The sequence below is a fragment of the Penicillium canariense genome (genome assembly GCF_028826845.1).
Source record: "Penicillium canariense strain IBT 26290 chromosome Unknown utg000004l_segment0_segment0, whole genome shotgun sequence".
Classification (NCBI taxonomy): domain Eukaryota; kingdom Fungi; phylum Ascomycota; class Eurotiomycetes; order Eurotiales; family Aspergillaceae; genus Penicillium; species Penicillium canariense.
Window position 1 is genome coordinate 1,586,622 of NW_026622731.1, and position 12,897 is coordinate 1,599,518.

The following is a 12,897-nucleotide window of genomic DNA, read 5'->3' on the forward strand; positions in this document are numbered from 1 at the left end:
AAATATGCCAACAGCACAGGACCCCGCCACCCGCGATGCCAGTCCACACGTCGCCTGCTCCTTTCAGGGCTTGGCACGTCAGTCTACGATCTCGGGTTCCACTAGGCTTGCCCCCTAGAAGGCCGTGCAGTTCGATACTTTGGCTATGTATTACTGTATTCTACTGTAGGTCCCCGGTCCAGATACGTCGGGCCACGGCCTACATGGGCCAAACAGCTGGGTCCGAATTGGATCTATCAAGCCGCACGGACGAGCTTCAACTGTCAGCTCGCATGAGATTCTTCTCACATTCATTCTTGTAAGGGTTGGCCGTCTAGCGTAAGAGAATTACTGTGTGAAGAGCCTCCAGCCAGGGTAGCGAAGATGAGGATTCAAGTTGTGGATCTGACAGGCGCTGCTAGTTTGAAGGATACTGTACCGGCGATCAACATGGTCCGGGTTAAGGCCGTGGGCTGTGTGGAGGAAGTCAACCCTTTTGTCAGGGAATGTATCACTCTGTAATTGCAATGGATGACAGTCACGATTGGAATGGGGAAGAGGTCCGAGATCAGGAATGTCTACGAAAAATAACTCAGTGGCCCTCCCTGCACACGTCATATTCCACTCGCCAGTTAAATGGCGTGGGTTCTGTCTTGACCTTGGCCTCGACTTCAACATACCGTTGATGATAGGTATATCTTAGCCGTATCAAGTGGAGGTTGCGTCCATGTCTCTTTAGGTGCATAGTATGTTTAAAATACCCTTCATATCAGGCCCTCGAGGCAACCTCTATTTGATCCAGAGCATAATGCAAAGGCTCCCAGTCGGATTGCAAATGCATCTGTGAGGGTCTGCTTGTTTGCCAGGCTACACAACAGATTGCGTGCAGCTGCAATGTCTGAGCATGTCGGCATCGATTGGTGAATGAAACTCCATTTCATCTCTACGGTATTCACCTATGCCACCAGCCTTTTTAGAGCAGAGTGGTGTTGGACGGCGTAGAAGGAGCACTCTTTTAAAATTAGGTATCACATGCGGGTAGAAGGATTTGCCTCTTTGATTCCTGTGATCATTTATTTGATGGGGGTAAGAGAATGATAATGTTGCTACCTTGACGAGCACGTAGGTTGAGGGATGGAACACCCGGAAGGAAGGGCAGGAATATCTTTGGTCGTTGTACCAAACTCGACAAATAGTTCATTTCAGAGCCTTTTCGTAAACCAGCAATTTCGCGGCAATCACAATCACCTCTCGTATGGTGATAACAACAAGATAATGAGATCAACCTACGAGTTATGAGCGCAAGAATTTACCTAGTAGGCCAGGTTATAGGGAGCTATATCTGCTCACTGAAATCCGAGGTGACTTTTTTTCCACCCCTTCTAAACCTTTATCCTGCGACTCATCTGCTCTGTTCCGGCAGACTTATCATAGTCAACATTCTTGACAAGATCCACGCGGCGTCCCAAGGCTCGACGAATAATCCAATCTTTGCTGTTGATTGCCTCCTCAACCTGATCTTCCTCAATTGGCGGAATGAGATCTGATCCTTCCAGTCGCCGTAGCATGACATTATCCTCAGGCCGCGCAAAATATACCAGGCTATACCGCGTTGAATCCCCCTGAATTCCCGGCGGTGCCGCGACCCGATGAATATTAGATCGAAACAACCCATTGGTGAATTTGACCATTGCATCACCAAGATTGATGATTGCATGGCCTGGCAGGGGTCGCACGTATACCCATTCTGCTTCAGCGCCAGGAGGTAGAACTTGAAGGCCCCCCAGACGATTGAACAGCACTGTCACACTACCAAAGTCGGTATGCTGTCCCAATGCCGTTCGTCGGTCATCTGCTGGTTGTGGCGGTGCTTTAATGAAGCGCACTTGATCGCCGCTCACAGCCTTCAGCCGGTGAAGATTGGATAGTGTACCTTCGGGGAGCGAGAGTTTGTCATTGAGGATCTTTAATATGAGTTCCACAATTGCATGCGAGCCTTTCATAAATGATTCTGTCTGCTTTCGACTTTGATGCAAAACTTCCGGTGCTGGAAGAGGTTCGCTCACGCCCATGATGTCGTCCTTGGAGATCTGAAGCCACGGGATGAGTTTATCGATAGTTGATCCTATCTGAGCTTACGAGGAGAACGGCCACGTACATTGTAGAACTCATTTCTGTCCAAGTTTCCCTGTTGATCAACTACTGCAGCTCCCTGGCCTTTGTACCCAAAGTATGAGTTCTGCGCACTGAAATCGTACTTCTTCTTCTCCTCAAGGCTTAGTTGGAAGAGTCGTTCCCCAACCTTGAACAGCTCATCTGCATCTCGAAGAAGGGACGTTCCATGTTGAGAACCCTCGAGATCCAAATAGAAGAACCCAATCTCTACTGATGCTTGGAAGAGCCGCTCGAACTCATGTATATCCTCTGCCAACAGCTTTCCCAATGAAAGCCGAAGAAGAGGCGCTGTGGAGACATCGTCCGGAAAAGGTGGAAGTCCCGGGAAATTGTTGACGATATCGGTAATATTCGCTTGAGATTCCATAGCTGAAAGAAGATATGATCCAAGTCTCCAGCTAAGGGATTATAAGAGGGATTTCAAATATGAAAGATAGGGTTGAGATGCTGAGTCGAAGTTCTTGGTTTTATGGATCTGTGACGGTCTCCCCATGCGGGGAAGCAACCATCAGCCGAGGGACAGACCCAAACACAAACTTTTGTGGTCGGACACAATTATCCATCCGAACGAGAGAGGTTTGGTAAACCATGGGACTAATTTAGCGCCTACATGACACATTGATTTCACGCTAGGCTATCATTTAATGCCCCGGCGTTGCGTTCATGTAGCCGTGCCATATTGCTCGAAACAGGCCGGCTACAATGCAGCTACTCTGCAAGATCTTCCTTCTAAGGGTTTAGAGCTACGTGAGTGCTCCCTTGTTCTTCCAATCTCCAATTTCTGCCCTGAGATCACCTGTAGGGCGCAGGGCGCGCAATCCGCCCGGTGGAGACGTACCCCGACCCTCCGTCTGAAGATAAGACCACTCCGAATTCCTTTGCTAGCAGCCCAAACTACTTTTCTGGTTTCTGGTTAGAAATAGCAGTACAAAATGGCAACTGAAAAGATCCTGTGCATAGGGGATCTTGAAGCAGCAGCTTCCAAGATACTTCCAGTGTCGACTCGAGGTAATCAATAGCTCTTCAACAGTTTGCGCAGTTCACGGATCAATGAGGGGTAACACAATCTGCAGACTTCTACAATTCAGGCTCAACAAACCAGGTCACTGTTCGTGAAAACTCGACAGCATACAACAAATATCGTATTCTGCCTCGAGTGCTGAAGGATGTCTCTCAAGTCAACACCAGCACTACTTTATTCGACCGGAATATCAAGTTTCCTCTATGCGTCGCCCCTGCGGGGCTCCAAGCCATGGCTCACCCTGATGGAGAGCTAGCAACCAGCAGGGCATGTGCTAGAGTGGGAGTCCACATGGGGGTATCTTCTTATGCCAACCATTCCGTTGAACAAATTACCTCGGCTGGGACCGAGATTGGGCCAATTCACCATGTCATGCAACTATACTCCATGACCGACCGCGAGAAAGAGGCCCGGATTGTTCGCCGGGCAGAAGCTTCTGGCTGTAAAGCGATATTTCTTACCGCAGATAGCCCTGTGTTAGGAGTCCGGTATAATGAATGGAGAAGTGGGTTCCAAGCACCGCTGGGGCTCGGTTATCCCATGATTGAAAAGACAACAGAACAGATCCAACAAGAATCGCATGATGAAGTTTTCAGCTCCTTTAATTCAGACTCTCATTCTTGGGCGAGGGAAATACCATGGCTTCGAAGCATCACGAATATGGAGATTTGGATCAAAGGGGTGCTCACGCCGGAAGATGTTGAAATGGCGATTGAATATGGATGCGACGGGGTGATTATCAGCAACCATGGTGGGCGACAGCTTGACGAGACACCTGCTACCATCGACGTCCCCCTGCTTGCGCAAAGGTTGCGAGAGGCCGAATCAGAATCCATATCGACGGGGGCATCAGGTCTGGTAGCGACATCTTCAAAGCGCTGGCACTGGGAGCGGAGTGTTGTTGGGTCGGTCGCCCTATGCTTTGGGGATTAGCAGCAAGTAGCCTGACCCTCTTTTTCTTTTGGATGCCACTAACATCTTTTTTTTAGTATAATGGCCAGAAAGGCGTCGAGCTGATGCTCGAAGTCCTATACAATGAGTTCAAACGATGTATGCAACTGACGGGTTGTAAGTCGGTGTCGGAGATCAGATCTTCAAGCCTAGGGATTGTTCGATCTGACGGACCACTTGCGCGACTATGAGACTTGAAATTAGATAGATTAGAGCATAGGAAATTTCATTATCGATGTCAATCTTGCGGAGTGAGTCTGGAGTATACGGACATTCTCATATCTAAATGGGGGGCGTATCTGGGCTCTTATCAGCGCGGGCGACCTCAATTTTCTCAACTCCGCTCCCAACCTCCAACTACGACCACTCTAAGAGCTGTCGCACCCCACAACGCCTTCGTGTACGCGCAGCCTCGGGGCGTCTAATTCTCCAAGATGACCTCCTCGCCAGCTCCAAGCACCCATATTGCTCATACCCTCCTCTCACGCGCCCATTCTCCCGATACCGCATCCCAACAATTCACAGAGCGCATCAAGCAAAAACCACTTTTCCTACGCCCCACGTCGCCCTCCGCAGCAGACAACCGCTCTCGAAGACGTCGCCACCGCCTCTGGAAGAAAGAGCACTTCCTCAAACACCAGCGTCCGCAGCCCCTATCTGCACGCGAGAAGCGCTCCTCGGGCCTTTACGATTTGCCCAAGGAGGAATGCAAACACGCTATCTTCAAAGGATTGCATGCGCTTTGGGTCGGATACATGCAGGAGATCCTAGACCTGAAGGTCGGCGGGCGTAATGGCTTAGTAACCCCTATGTCGCATGGCGCTAAGCTGGTCAGCGCGGATTACCACGGCGCGGAGGTGGAGGTTGTGAGAAGTCGATGTGCCAGCCGCGTGGGAGTTCAGGGGATTGTGGTGCGAGATACAAAGTTTACGTTTGTGATTGTTACAGAGAAGGACGAAGTGAAGAGTAAGTTGCAATGATGTCTGTATGACCGATTTGAGGAGCGGGCATCTGACATTTCTACTTTCGCAGCGATACCGAAAGAACACACAGTCTTCCGCTTCACAGTACCACTCCCGAGCACGACAGAATCTGCGGAGGGCGAGAATAACCAACAAAAACCGACACCCGAGGCACCAAAACCGCTGGTTTTCGAGCTGCATGGGAGCCAATTTGAGAATCGACCTGTTGATCGAGCGAACAAAAAGTTTAAGTGGAGGAATATCGACTATGTATAGGCGGGCCTATGTCGAACTAGTGATAATTGAGAAAATCAAATCTAGCATAATCATCCGGCCCCGACCAGATGGTGCCCGGACAATGAAACTTTGTCGCTTGGATGCCAATGTATGAATTACCCGACAACCACCCTGTCGATGCTATACAGCCCAGGTAAGACATGGTACATAATGAATGATTTGATAAGATATGTAGTTATGCACATGAATATCTGTTGGTATCTCCGAGTTTACGGATTGACAAAATTCATGGCGTGGGCTTTTCAGCTGTGACCAGCCGGCAGCAAGACTGCCTGTCAGCTTATAAAGCAGCCAACCAGGGACATACCCAGGCTCGAATGGGTTGGCATGTCGACGGCGAGCGAGGTAGCATCGTCATGTCGTTTCAGCCGTGAGTAGCTGCCAGTCCATTTGGGCCTCTGGTATTGATAGGGGCGACGGATTCGGAAGAAGTGGGAGACTTCTCCACATCCGACTTCGATGTGCCCAGGGAGAAGTGGATGTCAGCCTGACGAGACGACAGGCAGTCGTAATAGGATATGAATATGTGACTTCCAGCAGATGGTGCCCGATCACTGGCGGATTGTAAACCAGGTCACCTTCAATCATTAAACGGCAAAGCCGAGCTGAGTTGCATGCAGGATTTTCCATGTTTCTCACATGCCGGCCCATTCAATACTGAATGTTCGGACGGTGTCGATTCGATCAGCCTCAGCGTCAACCTCGTCTCGCCTCTTTTGAGGTCCACCTAGAAGGAAGCCCTTCTTGACACCAGTTCCCAGTCGACCACCGTTGACGATATCCATTATGTCGATTTCTTGATCCCACTCAGCGGAAACGACCAGGAAATGCGAGTGAAACCGCAGAGGATCTCCTGGATAGGCCACATATTGACATCCGAAGCGCAGACCAGGTGAAAGGAAATAGCCGTGTGAATGTAGATGGGCAAAGACCGGATAGGACAAGGGCACATCGGGCTTAGAGAGAAGTTCACACGCTAAGGAGGCAGGGTGAGGAAGCGGCGGATAGGAAGTAGCAGGGGTGATGCCCATGACCTGCTGGGGAGTGGGTGTGTTTGTCAAGGTTGCGGGAGAGGGAGACGAGGGCTTGTCATCCCCTCCAAAGATGTCCAGCGTCGAGTTTGGTCCATCTTTCTCCGCCGGAGACGGGACTGATGAAGCGGCGGCTTCAGCACCAGCGGCGCTCTTTGCGACTTCGGCAGCCTGGGCCTTGGCCTTCTTCTCGTCGAGCTTCCTCAAGGTCTGTTCTCGTTGCTGTTCCTTGCGATCTGCTAGGATGCGCATGGCATGCTGGCCTTGGGATTCTAGTTCGCGTAAATACTGTCGGCGATCTTCCTCTAGGAGCGATCGCATGCCATCATGTGCCTTGGCTTCGTCTACAATGCAAGCTACACCCTTGTCCACCAACAGCCGCGCCTCCTCGGGCATCAATTCCAGCGGGAGACCCAGGAACACATTCTGCTGCGGGATTTGTGGGAGGGTCCCGATCAACACGCCGCAGATGTGGTGCTCCCGTCGCAGGTAGGTGACGGCGTCAATGGAGAACAGGAGGTATCTACCGGATATGTATGAGATCGGGATGGGAAGAGTAGGTGTGGAGTCCATTTTCAAGGAAGCATTCCATTCATGTGAGTCTGGTGAGAGGCTGATGTTAGCCATAGCTCAAAGAAAATTTCAAAACAGACGAGAAGAAATTTCGAGGCAGGTCATTTTCAATACGTTTCTCAGTCACAGGTGCTCAATATTTGAGATATTTAACGAGCTTCAGGGGATTGACAGATTGTAGATATATAATCATGCAAGGCAAAGGTAGAGGAGAAGAGAGAGGTTGCATGCACTTACCATTAGAAGAAGCGAGCCTGTGGTTGACCAGCAAATCCAGAGACTCGAGAAGTGGAAGAAGTCGGAAATTGAAGAAAGCAGCGCGAAGCGAATTTTGTGCAGAGCTCAGCCCGCGCTTGTCCCCTTTGGGAAAGTGCGGTCTTGGCGCTTCTCCGCGCTTCCGCGGGTTATGCTACATGCCATGATGCTTCTCCAAGCTCACAACATCAAGATGAACTTCCTGCTCCTGCTCTTCCTGGTTTTCTTTGCGCCGCTGCTGCTTTTCGCTGGTTAGTCTTCACCTCCACATCCCTCCAAATGTGTTTGGAAGGCGCACATGGTCGCTGACATCTACCAGTATGGCTGGCAGCTTCATCCTGCCTAGGGAACCGCCTTCGTACCCGAGGAAATGGATTCGCGGTGCGCTCAGGTCTTGATGCATACGGGCAGAGTTATCTTCGAACCATGGCCAACTCTGGCCCCGCCATGTCTGAGCAGATCGAACTCGATGACATGCTAGCGGAACCAGGAACTCAGCCTCACTTTGACGAAGAAGATTGAACTCGAGATCCGACCGAATTCCTGTATAGCTTTCAGAATTCGAGGTCCGATTTCTTCGGCATTCCGCCAGGCGCGGATGCATCTTGCGCTTCGGTGTCGCCTTCTGCTGGTGGCAAGCTAAAGGGCTTGATCTCGAATCGCCGACGACTCAGGATAAATGCCCAGTCCTGTCCCACATTCTGATCACTTCCGCCGCCGCGCTCATGCAGTACTGGGAGTCTATGCGTCTTCAGCATGCCTTGTGGTGGCTCCTCCACCGATGTTGCAGCCCCGGAGGTCGCCACCGCGTCTGCGGAATGAGGGAAGGGGCAGAGCTCGATCACGCCGTCACTCAGCAGCTCGATCCACCGAGTCAGACCAGACGAACGGGGGAACAAGGATAGAGGAATGGTGATCATGGCAGTCACCCGAGTGGCGTATGCGCTCATCAATGCCCTCAAAGAGTGGAAGAACTGCAACACGTACTCAGGCTGGCAAGCGTCGGGGGGATACATCGTGGGATTGAGCAAGGACGGGATGACAATGCGATGCACAGAATTTGGGGCACTGGAGCTGATGGCGGCCTGTAGCTTTTGAAGAATCGAGCCAAAGGGCGATCCCCTTGAGGGCACCAATGGAATAAAAGACATATTGGTAATGCCGGGATGTGTGAGACGCTTTGTGAGATCAAAGGCGTGACAGAAGGCTGGCTTTGCGGTTGTATCCTGTTCACCAGCTGGAGCAGGGGCAGGGGCTGTAGTTCATTAGCATATGGAAGCTGTATCCATGTATACATGCATCAAGCACGGTACTCACCACCCCGCGAGCCCGCAATGCCCGCGCCGAACTCGCCTAGCCGCTCGTATCGCCAAGCAATCTTCATTTTGTCGTCTTTGCGCCTATCCGACTTCTTTTCCAAGGACTCTGCTGTGCCGATCAAGCCCGGTAGACTGCGACCCCATTGCTCAGGGACCCCAACCACGTGGATCTGTTGCTCTTGAACCACCCCCTCTGCGGCATAGTATCGGAGCAATGCGCCCGCAAAATCTGTGGTCCCATTCTCCTCGATCAGCAGTAGCTTCCCAAGAGGAAGTCCTGCATGACCAGCGAGAAGGCTATCAAGCGATGGTGCTCCCGTGGAAGTGGTTGGGCGTCCATCATCGGGGGAGGGGCGGATGCCAGGACCGGATTCGAGGGAGGCTGGCTGTGCAGAGGCATTGGGAATAGTGGCGCGGTCGACACCTGCAGACAGGCCGATATTTCGCTTGCGAAAGGACATGCTGCTTGAATTCAAACGATAGCCGACAGCGCAAATAAAGTCTGCAGTTGTGAATGCTCCGCCGAGTGGAAATCGTTATCGGCGGGGAACCCAAAAGCGGCAGAAAAAAAGAAAAGCTTCAAACTCCGCGCAACTCCATCCGCCGTCCCTACCCTCTCCAACCACCCGCCTCCCAGCGCCAATTCAACCACTGCAGACCCTCGAGTCGCTAGGACCTCGCTGTTGTTCGTCTTACGAAACATCCAACCGCCATCTTTGCTCTCAGAAAGTCGCTGCGGCGCACTAAAATCTCGAAATGTCCGATCCGATCCTCTTCGAAGACACGTTCACGATCACGGACGTCAACTCCCAGAAGTACGACCGCGTCTCACGCATCACTTGCCAAACCAGCGATAAAAAAATCCACTTCCATCTTGATGTGAACACCGAGCTCTACCCATGCGCCAAGGGCGACTCGCTGTCTCTGGCTCTTGCTTCGACTCTGTCCCTCGACGGCAAGGAGGACAGCCGTACAAGCTGGCGGGAAGTGAGCGATGGCGAGCCAACACTCGCAAATGACTATGACTATGTTTGCCATGGCAAGGTTTACCGGTTTCAGGAGGCTCCTTTCAATAAGGAGGATGTTCATGATGTCGAGCTTCACGATGTCGATCCTGATGCTTTGAAGGATAGAATGTGAGATCTTCCCAGGTATTATGCTCGAGTTGCAACAGAAATGTGTTAACGCGTCTTTATTAGGGCCGTACTTGCCTCGTTCGGCGGCCTGCTGCTTTACCTGGTGGGCCCCTACAAGAAAACAGCTCCCCTGCGGATCGACCATGTTTACCTGCTTCTGAAGAAATAGGCCAGCTGTCATGGGTGTTTTCGTTTATACGGCCTTGGTGCGAAATTTCCGAGCCTCAAGTTATCTTATGGCTGTGATCAAAGAAAAAAAGTTTATGGTGTATTTTGATCTGGGCAGATGTTCATATCTTTTTGTCGGGCTGTGCAGCGCAGGCGTTTTTTGCATTCTAATTTAGGTATACCAATAGATGATCCTCCATTCAAGTCAAATCGTCGAACTCCAATTCAGCACTGCCGTCAATCACATTCGAACACCGTCTTGTCATCTTTATGGTACCGGCTGATCAGGGTGATTTCTCGGGGCTTCAAACATGGGGGGGGGATTACAGACAAGAGGTTCAATGATTTGTCAAGGCTTGTATTCCTTTTTCGCTCTCAGCCTGTTATTCCAATGGATTTCACTCTGCGCGAAAGGCCTGGCCCGAGACCAGGACCCCTCCTTATAACTCGTGGACATCTTGGATTCCTCCGATGATCTCGTAATAAAAGCATCATTATCATATCACGCGAATTAAAATGGGTGCAATGAAACCATACGACCGAAACAAAACAAGTTCAGAGATATTTGAAGTAATCATTGGTCTTTCAACATACATCTTGGATAGTAGCGGGCACCCCGCGGAAGCTGAATCAAAACCCGCAGAGGGAATTCCTCCCTGCAAAGCCGGCAGGCTCGTTTTGAATCGTGTTTGTTGCACCAGAAACAGGCATGTTGCAGAAGACAACATAGTTTGCACCACTTGCCCTCGGATATAGGTGCTTCTAGGAATTGGCAGCCATCCAATCCCCACCATGTCAACTCATCCCAGAAATCCCCTGTCTTAGGTAGTATTTTTCTCCGTGTAGGCGCTAAATATGGATTCCTCTTGATCCCTCGCCCACTTTGGCAAATCTGGTCCATATCCCACAACTCTCGGCGGCCACGGCTTGATATATACTGCAGGCTCCCACTTCTCGTATATTCGTGACTGTACATCTCCCGACGCATAGAGATTATTATTGATGGAATTGTGCTCCACCTGACTCACATGATGCATCATAATCAGAGATTTGTACTGGTACTCTGCCCCAGTCAGACAGTAATCATGTCTAGAGAGGATGGGGCGGTGGTCCTTCAGGTCTGCGAGTAGCTGTTCCTCGTACGTAGACTTCCAACTTTCACCCGGGTCATACCAGCTTATAGATCGATTGAGACGAAGAGAATCGGCTGTTGCTTCAAACGTGTAGTCAAGTCCATGCATGAAGATAGTCGAGACCCTGGGCTTGGTGACGGTTATCTATACTGACAAAACTAGCACACTCACGGGGGTACGCAGACCTTTGCAGCCCTACCCTAACCTTTATTCCAGAGGATTCACCAGCGTGCCTTATCAACCTCTAGAAGGTCGTTAAGCGGAGCATATCCCCCTCCCCTTTCGGCGTTGAAGACAAAGGCAGAGGGAGATACCGACGATCCATATCCCCCTCGCCCGAAGAGCTAAGACCCAAAGAGACGCAGGAGGTCCCAGTCAGCGCAGAGTGAAATGCTGATAACAACGCCCGGGTCACGCCCACGATCACTACCTCTCGCAATCGCAAGAGATCAACCACTCTGACCCCAAATGTGTGTCTATGTCCTCTAAAGAGCCAGTCCAGTCTACTACCACTGATATTCGTCTAGGCAAAGTCGACTCCCTCTCGGGCCAGAACATCACCCAGCTTTGTGGTAGCGCTCACCACTCGATTGCACCTCAAGATCAACTCCCTCTTGGGCCAGAACATCAACCAAATCAAGCAATTTTAGTGGTACATTTTTGAAATCGGTGGCGTGATACCAAGCGTTAACATTGTCATGGCCCAACCATTTAACCTTATACTGCAGTTTTCGGTAGTGCAGGCGTGACCGCAGGATCTCTTCGACTTCCCATTCTTGCTGATCATTGACTAGTATCGGCTACGGAGGGTCTTCGATCTAACCTGGTAATAGATCGGTCCTCGATGCACGGTATAGCTTGTTCGGTGAGAAGACTAGGTGAACCTTCATGGACGGGGGTAGCTCGAGCCTGAACGTATAGCCTTCTTTACGACAATCTTATATCGTCCGCTTGCCTAGTCGGATAGCTTCCGACTTAGGCGGTCTAGTCCCTAATGGCGTGTGGGGACAAAGACCATATCACCCAAGTCGAAATCATCCTCTCGGCGGTGTTTGTTCGCTTACGTGCGCTATAGTCCTTGTGCGTATCCGATCGCTTCGGCGGTCTCTTACCAGGTTCGTTCGACTCGTATCCTCGTTCCACAAAGAAGAGGGACCTTTTTGGTGAGTCTTGGTGTAGAGCAGACGCAGCGAAATGAATCATCAGCAACCATTGGGACTAATTATCTTGGTACTCATTGACCATCACTCTTAGTCATTGGCCATCCATTGGTTACCTATCTCGGTCTGGCCGTCGGTCTGCGGGTGGTGGGCGGCAGACAGCGGCCTGAAGGTGGACTCTCTCCCCGAGGATTCGATTATCAAGGATGAACGTGGACGCCCCCGAATCCTCATCGAGCCCACCCCGGATTAACACCGTTGTGGTTGCCGCCGCTTCGGACCACTCGCTCGTTACTGATACAGACGGTCGTGCTTGGTCTTGGGGCTTCTCGACCAAGACCAGACAGGGCACTCAGGATGACAGAAGTCGCCACGAAGATCGATAATACCACTACCCGTGACCGAAAGCTCAACTGGGCCGGCGCGGGTGGCTAATTCTCTGTTTTCACTGATACGGCGAAGGAGGATTGCTGGGCCCTGCTACACACTATACCACTGGGGGCATCTGCCGTCTAAACATGCTGGTCCATAGTAGATAGTAGACAGGCCCCTCGTGAAGGATATAGGCAATTGGATATATCGTTACGAAGAGAAAGGTAATGTAAACTCTCGCCAATTTCCTACTGGTCGGGCTCGTCGAAGCGCCCGGCGTTAAAACTAGGGGGGGATAGCTTTATATCGTCGGGCTCCGGGTGAAGCCTAGACTTTGTGCCTAAAGAAAATCCATATTGAACCAC

The 12,897-nt window shown here is 51.0% G+C and overlaps 7 protein-coding genes across 7 annotated transcripts; 4 read left to right on the forward strand and 3 right to left on the reverse strand.

Moving 5' to 3' along the window:
* Positions 1-1,361: 1,361 nt before the first annotated feature.
* Positions 1,362-2,521, reverse strand: N7482_006906 (putative oxidoreductase, 2OG-Fe(II) oxygenase family; the record flags this gene model as incomplete). The annotated part of the gene is made up of 2 exons (XM_056689031.1): positions 1,362-2,069; positions 2,138-2,521. 2 exons carry the CDS (start codon positions 2,519-2,521, stop codon positions 1,362-1,364), a joined length of 1,092 nt encoding a protein of 363 aa, XP_056541460.1.
* Positions 2,522-3,086: 565 nt separating this feature from the next.
* N7482_006907 (alpha-hydroxy acid oxidase) lies at positions 3,087-4,317 on the forward strand (the record flags this gene model as incomplete). Its single annotated transcript, XM_056689032.1, has 3 exons — positions 3,087-3,162; positions 3,228-4,084; positions 4,165-4,317. 3 exons carry the CDS (start codon positions 3,087-3,089, stop codon positions 4,315-4,317), a joined length of 1,086 nt encoding a protein of 361 aa, XP_056541461.1.
* Positions 4,318-4,560: 243 nt separating this feature from the next.
* N7482_006908 (RNase P/RNase MRP complex subunit) lies at positions 4,561-5,364 on the forward strand (the record flags this gene model as incomplete). The annotated part of the gene is made up of 2 exons (XM_056689033.1): positions 4,561-5,092; positions 5,159-5,364. The coding sequence occupies 2 exons, from the start codon at positions 4,561-4,563 to the stop codon at positions 5,362-5,364; spliced, it is 738 nt and encodes a 245-aa protein (XP_056541462.1).
* A 656-nt stretch (positions 5,365-6,020) lies between these two features.
* Positions 6,021-6,989, reverse strand: N7482_006909 (tRNA splicing endonuclease subunit SEN34; the record flags this gene model as incomplete). Its single annotated transcript, XM_056689034.1, has 1 exon — positions 6,021-6,989. One exon carries the CDS (start codon positions 6,987-6,989, stop codon positions 6,021-6,023), a length of 969 nt encoding a protein of 322 aa, XP_056541463.1.
* A 448-nt stretch (positions 6,990-7,437) lies between these two features.
* On the forward strand, positions 7,438-7,766 carry N7482_006910 (uncharacterized protein; the record flags this gene model as incomplete). Its single annotated transcript, XM_056689035.1, has 2 exons — positions 7,438-7,495; positions 7,564-7,766. The coding sequence occupies 2 exons, from the start codon at positions 7,438-7,440 to the stop codon at positions 7,764-7,766; spliced, it is 261 nt and encodes an 86-aa protein (XP_056541464.1).
* Positions 7,767-7,798: 32 nt separating this feature from the next.
* N7482_006911 (elongator complex protein 4) lies at positions 7,799-9,024 on the reverse strand (the record flags this gene model as incomplete). Its single annotated transcript, XM_056689036.1, has 2 exons — positions 7,799-8,499; positions 8,562-9,024. The coding sequence occupies 2 exons, from the start codon at positions 9,022-9,024 to the stop codon at positions 7,799-7,801; spliced, it is 1,164 nt and encodes a 387-aa protein (XP_056541465.1).
* A 295-nt stretch (positions 9,025-9,319) lies between these two features.
* N7482_006912 (DNA-directed RNA polymerase core subunit RPB8) lies at positions 9,320-9,868 on the forward strand (the record flags this gene model as incomplete). The annotated part of the gene is made up of 2 exons (XM_056689037.1): positions 9,320-9,699; positions 9,763-9,868. 2 exons carry the CDS (start codon positions 9,320-9,322, stop codon positions 9,866-9,868), a joined length of 486 nt encoding a protein of 161 aa, XP_056541466.1.
* Between the last annotated feature and the right edge of the window lie 3,029 nt (positions 9,869-12,897).